Source organism: Xiphophorus hellerii, chromosome 1 (genome assembly GCF_003331165.1).
Source record: "Xiphophorus hellerii strain 12219 chromosome 1, Xiphophorus_hellerii-4.1, whole genome shotgun sequence".
NCBI classification, from domain to species: domain Eukaryota; kingdom Metazoa; phylum Chordata; class Actinopteri; order Cyprinodontiformes; family Poeciliidae; genus Xiphophorus; species Xiphophorus hellerii.
This window is the reverse complement of record NC_045672.1, coordinates 10,462,512-10,482,547: the sequence shown is the minus strand read 5'-3', so window position 1 is coordinate 10,482,547 and position 20,036 is coordinate 10,462,512. Positions and strand designations below refer to the sequence as shown.

At 38.0% G+C, this 20,036-nt stretch overlaps 1 protein-coding gene across 1 annotated transcript in view; it reads left to right on the top strand.

Annotated features, from left to right (window-relative positions):
* The first annotated feature begins 2,624 nt into the window (after nucleotides 1-2,624).
* Nucleotides 2,625-20,036, top strand: part of LOC116719758 (guanine nucleotide-binding protein G(s) subunit alpha) — a 32,017-nt gene continuing 14,605 nt past the window's right edge. Inside the window, 4 exon segments of the mRNA XM_075074325.1 lie at nucleotides 2,625-4,374; nucleotides 10,167-10,239; nucleotides 16,584-16,638; nucleotides 16,760-16,879. Of these exon segments, the coding sequence (XP_074930426.1) occupies nucleotides 4,236-4,374; nucleotides 10,167-10,239; nucleotides 16,584-16,638; nucleotides 16,760-16,879 (387 nt within the window). The 5' untranslated portion in view covers nucleotides 2,625-4,235.

Genomic DNA, 20,036 nt, shown 5'->3' with positions numbered 1-20,036 from the left:
TGTCAAGTATAAAATACATATCATAAGATCATGTCGCCTTAAAATATATATGTTTTTGTCTAGTAAATGTAGCAGATTTTTTTTTTAGCAAACTGATTGGTGCCAAACATTTAACTGAAGCATTTTTACCATACTTTTTGTTTTGTTTTGTTTTTTTGTTAGTTTAACAATGTAAAGAGACTTTTAGTGAGTAATCTATGACTTTCCCTGGGAAAACAATCAATGTGTTCATTGTTTTATATTTCATGTCTTTAAACTGCATCTTAGGGCAATTTTACTTTTAGAAGTTATTTTCTAAAAAAAAAAAAAAATCTATCAGATGTCTCCATTGAACTTAAAATGAAGAATTAAACTTGCTTAGAAGATTTTGAGGTGTCCTTGGAAAACACTGGAAATTATCTGTGACCCTCCATCTTGGAGTAAGTAAAAGGCTGCCCTCTAGTGTCCAATAGGCCTCACAGCATGAGCACTATTGATCTTTGCGGTTTTTATTCAGAATACGTTTCATTTACAGACAAATACATCTGATTAAAAATTAAAATAAAGTGAGATAGCGTAACTGAAATGATCAAAAAAATTGTAAAGGTGTGACTTCATTCATCCCCATGTTTAAATGGAAAAAAAAACACAGTGTCTGATTATATCTATTGTCTAATAACTGCAGATGCTTAAAAACGAACATGGTAATAGGGTGTATAATCCCTATTATCATGTTCGAAACAAAGTTTGAATAGGAATGTTATCAATTGCTTTTTAAATCCAGAGTTCAGACTCTGAATGCAGCAAAAAAACAGAGGAAGCTTGTTTGCCAGTCGAGGTGCATCAGGTCTGCACAGAGAAATTCCTTTGACTTTTTATTTTTTATTTAAATCTGGTTGTTGGGAGAAAAGAAGAGATTTTAATTTGAAGACTTAGGAGCTCGAGTTGGAGTCTGTGGCCTCAACTATTTGAAGCTTGACCATCGTGACAGTTTGAGCCAGGATTTTCATGTGAGCTCTTTGTTCTTATCAAGAGCCTTGCAGCAAAGTTTGCGCTCAACTGAAGGAAACCAAGAGCTATTTTTATTTATACATGTGAAATTGAATTAAAATAGTCTAGACGAGAGAAAATTAAGCATGAATATCCATCTCAGGTTCCTGTTTACCCACCTGCCTTCTTATAGAAATATTTTTGAATTGCTAAACAATTTCAGATAAGTTGTTTTGAGCGACCTTTCAATATGTATTAGTTGGTCAAAAACAGCTACATTCCTTAAGTGTGGACTTGATGGCAGAGTTCAAATGTCCAATCTGTTGCCTGATGATGGGAATCATGCTCTCTGGAGCAATGATTGGACAACTTAGTCTGTCTGAAAGTTCATCAGAAAGGGGTTACAGAATTAAAGGGGCAGTGCAGTTAAATGTTATCTGCATAAAAGTTATAGAAAAGTCCCAATTCACTGTGAAACTTATTAATCATGACCTGTCCAAATTGGTGTATCAATGGCACACAAAAAAACAGTAACAAAGGCCTAACACAAGGCTAAACTCCACTTACCTGAAATAAATAATAAAAAGAGGACACAACTTTTTTTTAAAGTAATAAAAACAACAGGAACAACAAGCTATGTAAGCACAGACATGAAGTTTATTTCCCTTTTCTGAAGTTATTTATGCAGCTCAGTGGAGACAGATTTAAAGTGACAGACTTCAGTTCTTACGTCTGTGATTTTTCTATATAATCTTCCCAATCAGCAGTGATTTGAATGTAGTTGTGGTTGTGGTTGTCTGGCGTGGTGGTTGAGGTTGCACAGTTTGTTTATTGTGCTTTTACTGATGCCAATCGCCCTGTATTTGCATTTATTCCCATTCAAATAGCAGAGGATGCTTAAAGCAAAGTGGGGTGTGGCGGTTTGAGGAAGGAGGAAGTGACATTTCAGTCAAACCGTCTGCATGGCCAGACGAAACGGGTAAGGTTTGGGTCTTTTTTGTGAGTCTGCCCGGTGATCCCCCCCCTTGCAAAGGGAGTTGTTCAACTTCTGTGCCTCAGATCTATTTACATGAATTAAAATTGTTTGTTTAGACTTTGTTAATATCTGGGAAGTAACACACATTGTCCCAATTCAAAAAGAAAAACAGAACGATAATTTTTTTGCTGAAGTGTGAGTACCAGCTGCAGCTGCAACACCACTGAAAGAGTGGTCAGTCTCTTCTAATGCCTTATGTGAATGTCATCAAAGGCATGTGCTCCTGGGAGCCTGTTTTGGGAAAACTAGTTGGTTTTTTAAAAATGTCGATTACATAAGGAATGACAGTAAAAGAGCCAGAAAATGTGGCCACAACATGTTCCTGTAGGTGGCAAACTACATGATAAGGGATTTCTTTTTTAAATCAATTTTACAGAAAAGTCGCATTAGTAGCTTTAACACATCATTATTCCCAGTTTATTCCTGTAAGATCGCAGCATTTAATTACCCGCTGTTTGGATGTAAATCCGCTTCAGGCCGCTGACCCTTGGTCAGCAGGGATCCCACCCTGTTACTGTCATTTTTTTTTCTTCGAAGAGGGCGCCGTTTTCTGCGCACGGTCGTGCCACTGACTCAGCTTCCGCGCCCCGGCCATGTGACGAAGCGCAGCGGCCTCTCCTCCCCGCCTCTTGTCGGTCCTTCCTTCCCAGGGTTCAATGAGCGCCGTGTGGCCCCACCCCGCGTCTCTTCAGCGCCGTCTGCCTCTTCAGTGTAGCCTACTATTCTCGGAGGAAGAGAAAGGGAGAAAATAATAATAACAACCCCCGAAGACTCGCTTCTTGGGACCGCGTTTCACCTTCCTCGTCCAGCGCGCACCCCCCCCGGAGAGGAGCGGCCTTTCACGGTGGGAATGTGCTGCTACAAGAGCCCCGCGTCCTATTTTTTCTGAATGTAAATGCACATGTAAGAGTGTCAAGCCTGTGGCGTGTTTACCCTCCTCGGATTCAAAGAGGGGGGGGGAGGACGATCTGTAAATATCTGTTTGTGTGACAGTCTGTAGGTGTGTAAACATTTAGAGGCCGTGTAAAAACTGAAGCCTGACAGCGGGGGTTGATTTTTTTTTTTTTTTTCACCTGCAAGAAACGTGGATGCATTTCGAAGGATTCTCGGATCTTGGTCACGTTTTTCTCTTTCTTGTCTCTAACCCACCCTTTTTCTGAAATCGGGGTTTTCTCATTGGGGGATTCATCTGGGATCTCAAAAAATAAACAGTATATCGGTGCGCAGTTTTAGAGACTCGGTGGTGATGTGAAGGACTGATAACACATTTCTGCAACAAAAGAGAGGGAGGGAGAGAGAAAGAGAGAGAGAGAGAGAGAAGGCCCTTTGGAGGAGAAAATACAGCAAGGAACAGCCATCACAAATAAGGAGGACAAATTGGGGGTCTCGTTTCGGAGTGAGAGGTGGCGACGGAAAGACAACCGCAGCGAGTTGGGAGCTCGATTTGATAAGGAGCCGGATGACGACGGAAGGAAGAAGAATATCATACATGTAGCTCGTTTGGGTCTACATATTATTTCCCTTCCTGCTGATCTACTAGGTGGGTACCCGACCAAAGACAGCCATCGGGGAGCGAGAAAAATTCACACACAAAAAAAAAAGAACAGTGTGAGTGTACACCTTTGGACATGTTTCTTGTCAAAGGCGACGCGGAGACGAGCAGCGCCTCAGCCCGGCCGAGCCTTTCGGACGCGCCGAGTTCAGCTCCTTGTCACGGGCAGCAGTGAGACGCAAGACCCCGGCTTTCGGAGATGCAAATTAGGCTCTTTTCGCTGCCTCCTTTCGAGGTGAAATCTCGCTCTTTGGCGTCGTAACGGAGGCTGTGGATTATAATTACCCACCAATTTGTCGAGGGGGGAGTTAATAAGAAGAAAAACAAACGCTAAAGTGAATGTAAGGAGGGGGGTGGGGGGGGGGAAGGAGGATTGAAAGCTAACTGAGAAGGCGGCCTCCGTGTCGTCAGCAGCAGTATCCTGCCCTTTTTCTGACAGCAAAATACGCTTTATGCAGACATTACCTATCCAGAATTAAACCACGGACAGTTTTCAAAACTATAGCTGCGTAAATGTGTGTTACATTGTTGCCAAATCCGAGGGTCAAGCGAGGGACCTAGACAATTTTTACTTATTTATTTTCGTTTCTACATACTCCCCCTCCCTCCACTCTACTCTTCCACTCCTCTCCTCCTCCCTGGACCCCCATTTTTTTCTTTTTTTTGTCTTGCGGGAAGATGGGTTGTTTGGGCAACAGTAAGACCGAAGACCAGAGAAATGAGGAGAAGGCACAAAGAGAAGCAAACAAAAAGATTGAGAAGCAGCTCCAAAAGGACAAACAAATCTACAGAGCAACACACAGACTACTACTTTTAGGTGAGTTTGGCTGACACCTTTTGGGTTTTTTTTTTTACCTCCTATCCCTGTTTATTAGCTCTATAGATATTTGATTTATTCTTTATTATTTAATCCATTGCCTTTTCAAATCAGAACCAACTTTATTGGCAAAGATTTTTGTGCACAAACAAGAAATTTGACTTTGGTTTCACATACTCACAGCCTTCAGCTGTAAACTTTTAACTTTTTAAGCCTTTTTGCCACAAGATATTGGGAAAATATTACATTTCAAAATCAATAATACTTCACTGATATCAGTTACAATTAACCTACTTCTTTCCCCCTCACCCCCAACATCTAATTTTTCCTCTGCCAGGGTCTTCTGGTCTTTGTAATTAGAATCTGTTTCAGTTCTGAATGTCCATCCAATTTGCCAAATATGTATTTGGAAAGTTGAGTTTTGATTCATGGCACTTGAAGTGTTGTAGCTTACCATTTATTGCAGTCCAAGTAGTCCTTTGCATCCCCAAGCTTGGTATTGATATTCCATCCATACCTCTTTTTTTCCACGATGCCTGTAGTTTCAAGTTCCACCTTTAGAGTCTGATCCCTGTAAAAACAGCCGCTGTAAATTTTTAGTGAACATTTTTATGTATACTTTAAGAATAGACTGAAAGGAGCTATGAACTCCAGCCGAGTCTGGAAAGGTTCGTAAACGTTCTGGAACCCTGCAAGTGTTTTCACGCCTGAAATGGTTTTATGCAAGTCTGGACTTTGCAAAACTACTGGGATGTATGAACCAATTGGACTGATAAATATAAAATGCTCCCACATTTTACAACTCCACACTGAAACATTGTTATCAGACGGAAGCTCTATATTTAGTCAGATTTGTATAAACACGTGCAACCTATAATTTCAATAAGGATAAAGTGTTATCCATGCAACGTCATCATGAATAGTTTTTGGCCACAGGATATCCAGTTTATCACTTTTGTACAGACAAGACCTACTTGACAGTCAGTTCGGTCCAATTTTACCCCTGCTGAAACATGAATCTGTTGCACATCATTTATATGGCAGCTGAATCCAGTTCATATGTTTCTTGCATTTAGCTTCACATGTAGCAAACTGTAACATTTTGCAACATTTTTTGATACAGAGAATGTTTATTGCTTTTATGCCAAGTTGGTTCTTTCACAAAGAGCAAACTTGAAATATGAATAAGCATGTCCAGAATATGGTTTGGGGACATATTCTCTGGGTGGGGGGGGTTTCTATGCTCTCTAGCAAAAAAGACGGTTATGAATGGAAAAAGTTAAAAATGTTCTCATTTATGATGCGTACCGAGCATAAACACTTTATTTTGTTTTCTGTGTTTTGCGCGGTGAATTGACAAACTGCCCCAAATTACCTCACATTAGTGATTATTCTGTGAAATACATTCTGTGTTCTCAAACGCGCTCACACATCTTTAATGTGACGTGTTTGTTAAGAATTATTGCAAGTTATTTGGGAATAACTTACTACAAGCGTTATATTTAGTTAAAATATTAAAATCTTTAAATTCCACAATATTTAACTGAATGCACTGTTAGTGTTATTCCCTTCGTCGACATTATATAGCATTTAATTGCTGTTTTGTGTTACAAAGAGCGTACTCTTGCAAAAAACAAGGTTTTAATGCAAAGGCAACAAATCTGCTATGCGTTTGTCTACTTTAAGATTAATAAATTAATGATCTCGCACTACCTGATTTCAAATATAGTTCCCTCTGAATTTCCATATATTTTCTTGGTAATCAAGTCTTCTTTTCACTTTACAAAAATCATACTTTATACCTTTAAGTGTGCTAAATTATGAAACAACTCGAGTTTAACCCAATCATAAACCTTAATTTCTACAACATCTTTTGATTTAATCCCAGAACAATAATGTTTTTCACCTGCAAAGAAAATAACTTGTGGTTTACTGGATACTTCACACTTCTCAATAATATCGACTTGAAAAGGTTTAGGTGCCAACACTAAACCTTGCAGGACTCCTTATTGAATTGTGTTTTAACTCAGACACCCAGCTTTATTTGTCAACCATTTTTAGTGCCAATCAGCCAATCATTTAGTTTTACACACCTTTTTGAAAATTGTTCTAAAAACTTATTGAAAATCCAGATTGAAACTGCCTAATTTCTTTCTTTTTTTTAACCATGTAAAGGTCCTTAAAAATTGTAAAAAGGAATGGCCCGGGTCTATAATTGTCAAAATGATGCTTATCTCAATTTTGAAAGAACAGAAGAAACCCTTAATCCTTTCTGGAAAAAGCAAGAAAGGTATTTGTCGATTTGAAGCATTTAATCATCATGAGAATGACTAAAATGTGTAGCCGAATTCATGCAACTATTAATTTCTGAGATAGCATTTCATCTTAAATGGGGAAAAAGTACAAGGGGGTGAAAAGTGTCATGTTTCTTTTGTTTAAAATAACAGAAAAAAAACTCCATCTGTTCTGATGCTTCACTTTTGGGAGAAATACATTTATTAAGTGTATTACTTGTTGACTCACATTCTATTAATCAATATATTAAACATACATGAGTATGTTTAACAATTAAAGATCTACTATTTTTGGAACAATTATACTGTATAGTTTTTGTAATGCCTATATCGTTAGTGTTAGCAGTACATTCTAAATGCATTTAGTTGCATTACAGCAGATTTGTTTCAAGTGTGCAGTTGCTGTCATATTTTTGCTCTTTAACAAGCATAGAATAGTATTGTATATTGACAGCTGATCATTTTTAATTGAGGTAATGGTTAACATAATTTCACTTTACATGAATATACCCAGAAGTGTGAAGTGCCAAGTAATGGGGAGAGAGGAGGAGTTTGGGGGAAATGAGATCCAGCGTTTGATTTATTGATCTCTTTCTCATTTTGCGGTTGTTCTTCAGGCCTCATAGTTTTCACAGTTGAGACGCTGCTTCCTCCCTGCATGGCCTTCTGGGATGTTGTTTTAGGAACCATTGTCAACAGTGTGACTGCCATTGCATAAGGCCAAAAAGGCAGCACTGTGATGGACTTTTTAGCCCGTTGCTCTCAGACTGAAGGCCTGCCAGCATGAAAACATGCTGCAATTGTGTTTTATTGTATTTTTAAGTAGCTTCTGATCCTTATTAAAGCAATTTCATGTACTTTTTAGAGTTAATGTGTGCACTTTTTGTTATAGAATATTTAGATTTATTGGTTTAGAGTGGAAAAAATGATTATTTTAGCACTTAGGCCATTTTAGCTACCTCAGAAAGTCTAGAATCAGGTGTGGTGATTTTTCTAGTCAGAATACATATGTGGGGAAAAATAGACTTAGATTTTTTTGGGGGGTTATTGAAAATAGAAATATGTGAATTTTTGAAAAATAAATGTTTATTTGTTTCCATGTAGATGATGTCATTTAAATCTGACTTCCAACATGATTACTAATGTTTTTACATAGCTCAGTTGCTTTTTTAGCTGATTTCCAGAGCCCAAAAATAAGACTTCAGAAACCAAAAAGGACCATTTCCCTTTCAGATCGGGTCTTAAACTGGATCCATGCTGTTCCTGCCAGAACCGGTTTAGATCCTAATAAGAGTATAGACATTAGTGATTTTTAATATCAGCTAATGAAATAAAGAAAATTAAAACTGTGTATAGAAGAATCTGTATTTATTTGGATAATTTATGCCTTAATTTTGACATATAGAGACTCTAAATCGGAGCAAATAAGTAGGAAAATTGCTCCTTTTTCTTTCTAATCAGAAGACAAAAGGCTTTTTTCATGATTTGAGGAATGTACAATATAATATACAATATATATAATGTACAATACATCTGAATTATAAGTATATGTTTTCTCATCAAATATCCAGAATGTGGTTGGAAAGATTATTGAAATGTGAGTGTAGAATGCAAAGTATAGAATTTTGAAATGAGAAATGCCTAATGGATATAATTTGGCAGGTTATTGTTTTGTTTTTTTCCCAGGAAGTTTTTACCCGTTGGGTAAAGATTGAGTTTGAAAGTTACACTACCACAACCTAAATAGGTCAGTATGTAGTATTCAATTGTTATATGTTCATGTATGTGTGAGTTTTTACTTATTTTATAAAATTGATCACGTTGTGTAGATTGATCTAAAAATCATAGTGTTTGATTAGTTTGTTTCCAGTGAGAAGGGATCACGTTTGACAAGCTGATATTTTTCTCATGGAGGAAGTTGTGGCGACGTTAGAACAGTGGGACAAGACCCAAAACAATGATGTGTGCCATTAAAGTTGGTTCCCTTTTTTTCTTTTTATTGTAACTTCTTACACATCCATGGCGTTATTAGCTTATCTTTTGTGCATATATAAATTTATACATGGATATGGCTTTACTGTGGTCTATAAAAACAGAGAATATAAGGGTTCTCTCTACAGTTACATGTAGTGCAGCCAACAGTCTGTGGTTGGGTTTTTTTCCCCTTCTATTTAGGTAGTTTGGTTTTTAATTTGCCCATTTGTGAAGTAGTCAGTATCCAGGGATTGGCTAGAGCTGATTAAACCATTAGCAGGATTTTAATCCCTGTTTTTAAAGAGCATGTTTCATCTCAACATTTGAGATTTGGATTATTGCGACCCGGCCCTCTGCACTCAAAATACACCATTCTTTTGTGCTGAATTATTTTAGCCTTGATTTATGAATGTATGCATCCCATGAGTTTCAAGTTGAACCATCCCTCCTCCCGCCACCCGTCTGGAGTGGTCAGGGGGTGAGAGGCGAGGTGCGCCTCAAACACATTGCCACCGCGTCAGAAATCCTTTATTGTTAACCTGATATTTATTAGTGTTTTACTTACAGTTAGTAATTTTAGTGAGCTAAAAACACGTAGCTAATCCTAGCTGTTGTAGCCTGGTCTGAAGCAGTCTACCTCAGCAGAATAAACCTCTGTGATAACTTCTGTGATTCTGGTTTTGTTAAACAAAATCAAGGACAGTGTAGGTCTGAAAATCTGGAGTTAATCCATCATCAAGGACATTTACAAAAAGCAATACGCAGGAAAAACATTGGTCAGCCCAAGAAGAGCTGCAACCTGGTTCTTCTGTACAGTATGCAGCTCATTCCTCACCTAGCTGTGCTTTCTGCAGGGCCGACATTACAGAGCAGGAGATGTGAGTTTCGTTCTGACAGCAGACACAGTGAGTAGGGACCTGCCGATGCACAGTCAACGTCCCAGCAGGACCACGTAGCGTTAATTTTAGTTTGTGGTCAAACAGACACAGAACACTCAAGCCAATACTCACTCCAGCAAGACTTTGACTTGTCTGTAAGACTCGTGTATTGACAGGAATACTTTGTTATATTATCAATAATTTAACTGTTCACTGTGGCCATTCACCACCTTTACCCCACTTTAAATATACTTTTAGCAGATCAGTGGTTCAGGATTTTGGGTTTCCCAGTCTCTAGCCTGGCCAGTTGCCTTCCTACGCAATTCTATTGGATTCTCATCAACCTTCAGTGGTACGCTCTTGGGTTTGGTCCATTTTTTTTCTTTATTGCTATTTTTTGCATACCATTTTGTGACTCCTAGTTATTTTTCTTGAAAAGTCCAAAGTCACGATTCAGTCTGAACACAGAAATATTTGAATATGTGGACTTAAACCAAAAAGTTATAGTTGGCGGTGCATTTTCCTTTAATAAAATGAAAAGCTTAAACAATTCAAACATCTGTGCTGATCTTTAGAAAGGGGCTTTTTAGATGTACAGGGTTTTTTGGTTTCTTTTTAAAACAAAATACCTTTATTTTTTTCTCAGGAGCTGGCGAGTCAGGAAAGAGCACCATCGTGAAACAGATGAGGATCCTACATGTCAACGGCTTCAATGCAGAGTGAGTACGATTCACAATCGAGCCATACCTGCTGTTCACTAAAGATCACGGTGCATCGAGATGTCTGGGCTGAATATTCTCTCTTTTTGTTCAAAATTACAAAGCAACCTACACATAAATAAATAAATAGATTAGTTTTTTATATGTATAAAAACTATCAACTTTTTTTTGTGTTTTTGAGTAACACACCTCAGTTTTTAAGTGGCCTCCTAAGTCAACAAAACTCGTGTGACGCCTATGTAACATGCCAGAAAGTAGAGCTGATTATGCACAGTTATACGTTATATAAACAGCTATTTTAAGTAATTGTAAGCTCTGCTAATTTCTGTCTGATTCCAGGTGAGCTACAGGTGGGCAGCTCCTCTCAATGAGCTGCATTTTCACTACCAGCGAGGAATTTCTTTGGTTGAGGCGCTACTTTATCCTCACACTTAAATGTTTCAGATTATAACACAGACTTTAATCACATACAGATAGCTTGGGTAAATACAAAAAGCTGTTATTTGTAAGTGATAATTTTATTTGTTATGAAAATAGCTTTCCAAACCAGTGTGGTCCTTTGTGGGGGAAAAAAATAATTGTCAAACCGCCCATCAAATTCACTTTGTGGTGCACTGTTGACTCATGCAGGAGATCATAAAAAAAACAACAACAACAACAGCTGAAGCACTGCAGGTCTCACTTGCTTCAGATAAGGCCAGTGTTCATGATTCAACAATAAGAAGGAGTCGGGGCGAAATTAGCTTCCTTTGTTGATCGCTAAGACTTTAGAGAAAATGTGCTGTGGAGTGACACGAAAGAAGTGGAAAATGACACCATGAATTTTGTTTAGCAGAAACTCCTCAAGGACAACGGCCAGGCACCGGTCCATAATCTTAGCCACCTCTAACTGGCTAAAAAGAATCACAATTGGTCCAGTCAAAGTCCAGAGTTAGCTTCAATTGTGATGCAGTAGTATTACCTTAAACATCCAGAATTATATAATATTTTACAGTGGTGTTACATTTTTTTAATGGAAATTTTATGCCAGTTTTTGATGCCGATGGTGACACAAACGGTAGGACAGTTCATGTAGGAGTAAAGTCGGCTTGGCCAGGTTGTTCTCCCCTCCAAAAAAGAAAAAAAAATATCCAAATTTAAACATTACATTTTGTATTCACTCCATTTTCAAATATTTATATGTATGTTTTTTTTTTATTCTTCTCTGTCTTGTCAGATGACAAGAAAGCAAAATCAGAAAAACTCTCTAAGAGGGCAAATACATTTTCACTTCATATGTGACAGTATAAACTGCTGATATAATTTAGAGTCAATAAAAATATGCACATCTTGGAACCGGTTTTCATTTGGAAAGTGCACACGCTCCTGAAAAGAAGAACTAAAACCTGACAGGAAGTTGAAGTAAGTGAGGCCTCTACAATAAAACAAAACAGGGAATGCAAGGAGAGAACAAGAAAACACTAAAATTATATGCTTTGGTAAACTCTGAGGTAGCCTTGTTCTATAGTGCAGAAAATATTGACTTGTTTGTCTTCACTCAAATTAACTTGATGAGGGTCCCATTGTTTATCCATAGGCTTTCATATGTTGTTGGTCCACCCTTTGCATCTTCTATTGGGAAGGCTTTTTTGTGCTTTTGGGAAATTTTGGACCATTCTTCCAAGAGGACATTTGGGAGGCCAGACACTGATGTTGGATGACCCTGACTAATTGTATCGCCAGTTTTTAGAGCTGATGCTGTGATAGCTCTGGTTGGATTGGTTCATGTTTAGTTGGCATGACTGCTGATTAACTTGTGTTTTACCACATGGGTTGTAACCCAGCTTTGAGAAACCTTGTGGGAAGTCTGACGCACTGATTGTACAATGTGATCTTTCCTTTTTTGTAAAGTTCTGGACACAAACCGATAGTCACTTTTTTTTCTTCTTTTTTTTTCCACAGCTCTCCAGAAAGCTGATCTCTTCCTGTTTTTGTTTGTTTCTAGACCACATTCTTGAGTCTTGCTTATTTTAGTGAGCCAAAAAGGAATTTGTGTGCAAGTTATTGTGTGTCATTGACTAAGCGTGGTTTGGTCTGGTGGTGGTCATGTATTGGACGGGACAGAACGGATCTTTGCAAGGTTTGACTAGAAAATCAGCACCTTAGGCAGACTAGAGCATATGACCCAGTGTGTGACTCCACAACACTGAACAGCGTTTGTGTGCGCATAACACTGTTTTTATACAAAGCGTACATGTCTGTCCACATCCTGCATAGGGATGGATGTGTCTGTCCGGCAAACTTGACTACACCATCAATTGGACAGCAGACAATAGCTAACTTTCCCTACATTCAATAAACTAGGAGTACCTCATCTAAGTTTGTTGACGCATGAGTGTGTCTGACTGTGTGGGTCAGATGTGTGACATTAAATAACTTTTGTCAGTGAAGATCTGTTGAGACCAAAACAGCAGACCGGTTGCTAGTGGGGGTTCACATGTCAAAGCATAGTAATGGGTTTTAATTTCCACAGATCTTCCAGCATGACGTAAATATGCTGATTTAGGACCTCAAATGTTGAGTGGTGCTAGCGATGAAAGATTTGAGGTGAATGGAAGAAGTGTTGTGGTAAAGTCAGAGTAATTAGCTTGTCACTGGAAGATTGCTGCTATCTGCTGTTGGTCAGATTTGGGATAATGAATGAAAACACCCACTTAGATCTCCATGTTCCTTTTAACTGTGATGACTGCACTGTTTTTGGCCAAGGCATTCACCACTGGAGCTTTCAAGTGGTCAAAACAAAGGAATAAAACTGTGTGAAACTTTTTGGGCTAAAAAAAAAAACCTCTTTTGAACCCAAAAGCTGACTATGAACAATACATTTCATGCCCCAAAAGATTAAAATAAAAGTTGAAAGAAGATGTACTGCTCAAAGTTCAGCCTTTGAGGGGTTTTTTTCACATTGTTGAATTGGGGGTTTCTATTTCAGTCGAATTTCACACTCGCAGTACTGTGCACGTTTACTCTTAGCAAGGGCTAGTTTTAAATTCTATTCTCATAAGTTAGAACCAAACTAATTCACAAGTCACTACTCAAAATGTCTTAAATCATGGTCTAGATTTTTTTATTATTATTATTTTGTATGAAATAAAGGTTAAGTCATAGAATCATTCTCCAAAAACATTTTGATACCTGTTAACATAAATCAGATTTTTTTTTTTTAAATGTTTTGTTCTTTTCACACAAAGAAGCGTACAGAAGAGGATTAGGGCCACTGAAAAATTAAAAATAATAATTTTGAGATTAAAGTTAGAATTCTGAGATTAAAATCAGAATTATGAGATTAAAATCAGAATTCTGAGATTAAAGTCAGAATTCTGAGATTAAAATCAGAATTATGAGATTAAAATCAGAATTCTGAGATTAAAGTCAGAATTCTGAGATTAAAATCAGAATTCTGAGTTTAAAGTCAGAATTCTGAGATTAAAGTCAGAAAGTCAGAATTCTGACTTTAATCTTAGAATTCTGACTTTAATCTCAGAATTCTGAGACTTTAATCTCAGAATTCTTTTTTTTTTTTTTTCGGTGGCCCTAATCCTCTTCCGTAGAAGCATAATTTAATTCATGTGAATTGTTAATAAGTTGACCACATTGAGATTTTGTCTGCCTCGGTCACATGAAACAAAACGAGTCTGAAATGTCATCTGAGACAATTAGGAAAATCTAAATGTGTAAAATACCGAAAAGTAAGATGTGGAAATGCAGATTCATTCCAGCAGACTTCAGCGCAGTAAACATAATAATGGGACCCTGGCACAATATATACGCAAATACTAAAAGTTTTAACAAGGGGAGCCTTTAACTGCACCTGCACTAAAAACACAACAGTCACCACACACTTACTGTACCTTTGAGGGAAAATAACAATTTCCTACAGTTTTTAAACTTTCTCTTAAGTTTCTCAGATTGTAGAGATAATTGCTAAATACAGCTCTGTTCATTTATGGCAGATGAAGCTTCAAGTAACTTCTGGGTTCAAAAATATTCTGGCAAAAATTCTCCTACTCCCAAAGTGCTTTGAAACACTTGAAATAGTCAGGGAACAACTTTTGTTAGTGGACTGATACATTCAACTTGTGGCCTTTATGACCCCGGTGAAGGGCACAGGGCGAGACTCTAATCAAGTTATCTTCTAGACTTTCAAGTGTTGCTGGGGTTCTTCAAGAAAGCCAACAGTACTCCTGAACACACTGATTTCAAAGTGATTATGCATAAGTTTATATACAGGAAGTATTTGTAATGCGGTATTTCTTTATAAATTGGTGTTTGTCCGGTTTACTTTCTTGGTTGTGCTGTTCTATCGCTCTACTACTGTATATATTTAATTTTCTTTCATTTCCTTTAGATTCAGTAAAATTTTACTTGACTTGGCTGTTGAGTTTTCGAGTTTGGCTACAAAGGTCTGTGATTGGGTCAAATCTTAGCTGTTAAATGTTTGAATGAAATGTCGACAGAAGTTGTCAACGTTTCACAAATCAAATTAAAATCTTTAAAGTAGTATCCTTAACTGAAATTGTGATACTTTGATGTGATACAAAAACTAAATTGTTTTCCACATAGTAGCTGACATAAACTCATAATGCTGACATATAAGAAGAATATGGGGAGTTTGCTGCTGCAGCTGATCAGATGAATCCCAACACAAAACAAACCAAACCTAAAACATCTTAAAAAAAACAACAAAAAGAACAAGAAGCAGAGACACAGAGGCGAAGAGCCTCACACTCAACACTGCACAGTGAGCGCACACACAACACACACAATCATGTGATTTATAATGACTATCAGGTTGAAAATGTAAACAGGGCCTTCTCAATCTCCCTTCTAACCCGATAAACCGTCCTGCGTCCCCTCCTTCACTGTTTCCCCATATCGGCGCACAGTGACCTCACAGGTGGCTTGTCTTAGAAAATCGGAAATCATCTTTATTTTTTGTCCCTCATTGAACTGATGCCAGAGGAGCCTTGAACAAAATATTGAATGTCTGGTATGTGTGAGTGACCAACGCTTTCAAAAAGTAGAGTAGCAGTCATTACAGGGTCAGTCTAGGCTTTTCCATTTGGATTTCTTTTGGCGGGTTTTTTAGTTGATTTATCGCGCATCGCCAATAAAGAACGAGCAAACTGGGCCTGATATATAATCCCTTCTTTTAGATTAAATGCAGAGTAATTGTTCTGGTGGTATACATTCATCAGACATTTTAGTTTGACTGGTTTTTGCTCTCTTTTTTTTAAATTGTCCTTTTTATGTTCACGTTGACTCTGCACATAAATCTGACATTAACAGTAAAAGTAGCGCATAAGTTTAAAGAAACAAATGGGCAGCGTTCGCCCCTTTTCACTGACGTGGAGCCATCATAAACACAATGCCCTGTTGTCTTGGCAGGCTCAAGGTGAAAGATGGACAAACTGGCTCATTGGTTGCCTTTATTAGAAACATTTCTATCACAGAGAGTCCCAAATGTCTTGTACACACAGCTATCATTCACATTGCACAGACATAATTCCTGCACCGCGCGTGGCGATGAAGGTCTGTTTACCCTTCCAGACCAAAAACAAACTCTTTTGCGATGCGATGAAGTGAGCCCTGTCAACTCCCTTTGCTGCACTTTTCATACATGTTGCTGAAATTCGCCGGATTAAAGTACAAGAGAAAAGACTTGAGTTAGTTTTCCTGTCGCACCGTATATTTCCAATCAGTGTTTTACCTCAATAATTTTGCGTGTGGGATTTTTCTGTTGAAGACATAAAATGTTTAAAATATTGACATATCAAGTGAATTGCTTGCGAGACAAAAAAAATGTATGCTCTCGGAGAAGGTGCTACGTACGTTTTTCATGTTGCAACTAAGTAAAAACTGTTTTGTATTTGCATAAAAGTTCTAAAGCAAATAGCAACACTGGTACAACAAGCTGATGTTAGCTAGTTAGTTGAGTTGTCTGCTCAGGTTGTCAGCCTGTAATGAGGTAATTCACCTTTTTTTTTTTTATCTTTGATTTAATGTAAAACTTTCAGATTTCCTAACTTCTAACATTACTTTTGAATGCCAGTTTTATAGTATAGGACCAATTGGGAGTCTTAGTTTTAAAATTTAATGAATTACTTTATTTCATATTGTCATCTTTCTAAAAAATAAAATAATGGCATGCAGGTTTATTTTGTTTTGTTTTTTTGCCAAAAAAAAAAAAAAAAATCACTTTTAGCCAAACCAATGACTTTCATTATTTTAGGAAAGTGATGATATGAAACTTCTAATGGTTTTTGTCTCACAATTTCTAACACAAATGTCTGTTTTGTTTGTTTCAGAGAAAAGAAGCAGAAAATTCAGGACATCAAGAACAATATTAAGGAGGCTATTGAGGTAAGTGACTCGTTGAACAACTTTTCTGTCTGTCTTCTCTTCAGCATTTTAAAGTCTTGTTATAATCTGATGTTTTGTTTTCTTTTTGTGTTTTCATTCTGGATTTGTGTGCTTGTGACAGACCATAGTAACAGCCATGAGCACACTGACGCCACCAGTGCAGCTGGCCTGTCCAGAGAACCAGTACAGGATCGAATATGTTCTCAACCTCGTCAACCAGAAAGACTTTGACTTTCCATCGGTGAGTTGCACAATAACGTTTGCACCCACTACCGGGATATACTCCTGATACAAATATCTTCTATTTATCTCCCTCTTGTGTCGGCTGTGTTGATATTGAAACATGTTTTACATGGTAGCAGGGCTGTCGCTTATATGGTACATTCACTCGTCGGGGAAATATTGGATTATTGAGCTTCTATCACATAGAGCTGTCCTCCTTCTTCACACCTGGATCAAATGAATGTCTCCTTACTGCGTGACTGCTGATGTGGAAATTCAGTCTATGTTTTGAAATTAACTGGTCTGGGGCAACCCTAGGATAACATTTTTTAATTATTCATTGCATTTTTGTTAACGGTTCTTATTGTTAGCTTTTTAGTACTGCGGTGTTGTGATGTAAAAAATATATATATATATATAAAAATTCTGCAGCTTTAGTCGTCGTGCAGCTGATCAATTCACCTACAATTTTATCGAATATTTCATCTCCGGAGATTAGTAGTAAACTTCATTTTGTAGAAGCCACAGGTTTCAGCTGTGTTTGTGTTTTAGTCCCAGTTCCCCAGCTGACAGTCCCACAGCCCAGGTGTTGAGTCAGTCACTGTCCCCTGAGGTCAACCCCATGGGTAGTTTCTGTGTGGGCTCAGTATTCCCAGTGGGATTTTAACTAATTATTCAGCCTAAAGGCCTAACTTGAGCCGCCTTTGGGGCCAAACCTAATTCAATATACAATCTCACCTCTCAGTGAAATAGGAGTGTTTGTGTTACAACCACTGGAGAGATGTGTCTGCAAACCTTTTTGTTGTCAAACCTGAAGTTTTATAGTGTCAGAGCGCTGCAGCATGTGGGTTACTTGGAATTTGTTTGCAGCCTGTCAGCAGACGAGCCTTGTTGTTTTCATCCCCATCTTGTTTATTGTTGTTTAGCTTTTTTTTTTACAGTATTAATACTTTCAAGGGCTCATAAGATATTTAAATTTAATATAAGAGTCCGCTGTGAAATTGGTGCAAAGAGGATGGTAGAGTTTCCATTAACCTTTTGGGTACATGCATGTTCTGATCTTGACTGTCTGAACAAAAGACACCCTCGTGTTTTTATGTATTCATCCTGTTCTGTAATTTAACCACAGACCTTGAGTGAATGTACAACTTTGTTTTATTTTGGTTAAAAAGAAAACATTGTGTACAATATCACCCTGCAGGAGTGGACTGAAGCAGGGCTTCATAATATTAGGAAACCATCTGCATGTTTTGTTTCTGCTGAATACAGCATTAACAGTATTGTGATTAAGTCACATTCTCTTGGCAGTTTTGTTTTTCCTCATCATCAGAGTGTCCAAACTTTTCTTCAGGATCTTTAGCATCTCAGCCACTGAATTGATTTTAGGTTTAATCAAGATGCTACAGGAAGGGGCGTGCCGTGGTGGCGTAGCGGTTAGCGCGACCCGTATTTGGAGGCCTTGAGTCCTCGACGCGGCCGTCTCGGGTTCGACTCCCGGCCCCGACGACATTTGCCGCATGTCTTCCCCCCTCTCCTTCCCCGTTTCCTGTCAGCCTACTGTCGTATAAGGGACACTAGAGCCCACAAAAAAAAAAGACCCCCTGGAGGGGTAAAAAAAAAAAAAAAAAAGATGCTACAGGAAGGATGCCTTCTGAAAATTTCCACTTTTCCCCGCCCTCAGCTCACAAAATATTTTTCCAAAAGTCTTAGGTTGACTTTTGACCATCTCATACTTATTGGTAAATATGAGATGGTTCTTTTTGGTCCGTTTGGCCGGCGGTGGTTTAACCTTAAGCTAGCCATTTTAGCTGAGACTAAATATTATTGTTGAATCATAAATGCTGACCATAAACCAGACAAGTGAGGCCTGCAGAGCTTCAGATGTTAGTTCGTGTTCTTATTGGATAAGTTTGTTGATGTGCTCTTAGAGTAGTTTTGGTAGGTGAGCCACTCCTGGGAAGGTTCACCAATGTTCCATGTTTTCTCCATTTGTGGATTATCGTCTTTACCGTTTACTGGGATCTCGTAGTTTTAGAAGTAGGTTTATAACATCTTCCAATCTAATAGATGTCAACCCCACAGGTAGTTAAAAATCTGTCCATATGTTTGTTGCTTGTCGAGATTGTTAAACCTACTTCATGTTGCCAGCGAGGACCTTTGGGATTGCTTGATTCTTAAGCTCCTTCAAACTGCTGAAGGTTAAACATTTCCTCGTTCATGTTCCTCCTTTGAGTTTTTGTGCTGCGGTTTACAAAATTGTTATTCCAGTAAATCATATTCAAGTCAAAACTATGTTCGCCAGACATTATGATTTATGATCTTCATCGACATGAAGGCATTGAGTTCTTGCGCTGATACTGGGTGATATACAGCTGATAGGCCGATTGTGTTTTTTTTTTTTTTTTTCTGTTTGCCCACAAAATGCCCTCCACTTCCCCATCTGTTGCTTCTACGCTGAGCAGTTGGGAGGCAATCATTTATTGCCTGTTCATCATCAGTTGTCGTTTGGCGTTACTTGTTTGGTCTGTTGACTTGTTTTTGACGAGCGTTGCATAGTTTCCAACTTACAAAACAGGATGGCGAAAGTGTGTCTTGCATTTCACTGGAATTCATATTGAGGATTGTGTGTGGGCACGCAGAGAGAGTTATGTGTGTGTAACATGATCCCATTGAGTTACTTATTATAGTAGTTCAATAGGTGTAGGTATAGGGGAAAATGTTTGAATTTTTGGCACTTCAGCTTGGATTGGTCGAATCATAGGAGCTGGGATTACGTAGCAGCCTGGTTCCATCAGATTATATTCTACAATTTTCAGAGAAAATTAAAAAAAATCTGAGGATTAATCTGCACATCCACTATAAAACCAGTACCAATGCTGTGCCCAAACTAAACAAATACAGGAAAAATGACCCAATTTCAACTACTTAATTATAAAACCCTACAGGATATAATAAGTCAACTAAGCTCCAGTTCCTGCTGTCTGAATTTTACCCACACATTTCTTTAAGAAAGTCCTGCCTGTTATTGCTGCTGATCTGATCCAAATAGTAAACTCATCGCTCTCATCAGGTGTTTTCCCCCAGGCTTTGAAAACAGTAGTAATAAAACCACTTATAAAAAAGTACAGTCTGGACAAATCACTACTGCAGAATTACAGGCCGACCTTTGACCTCCC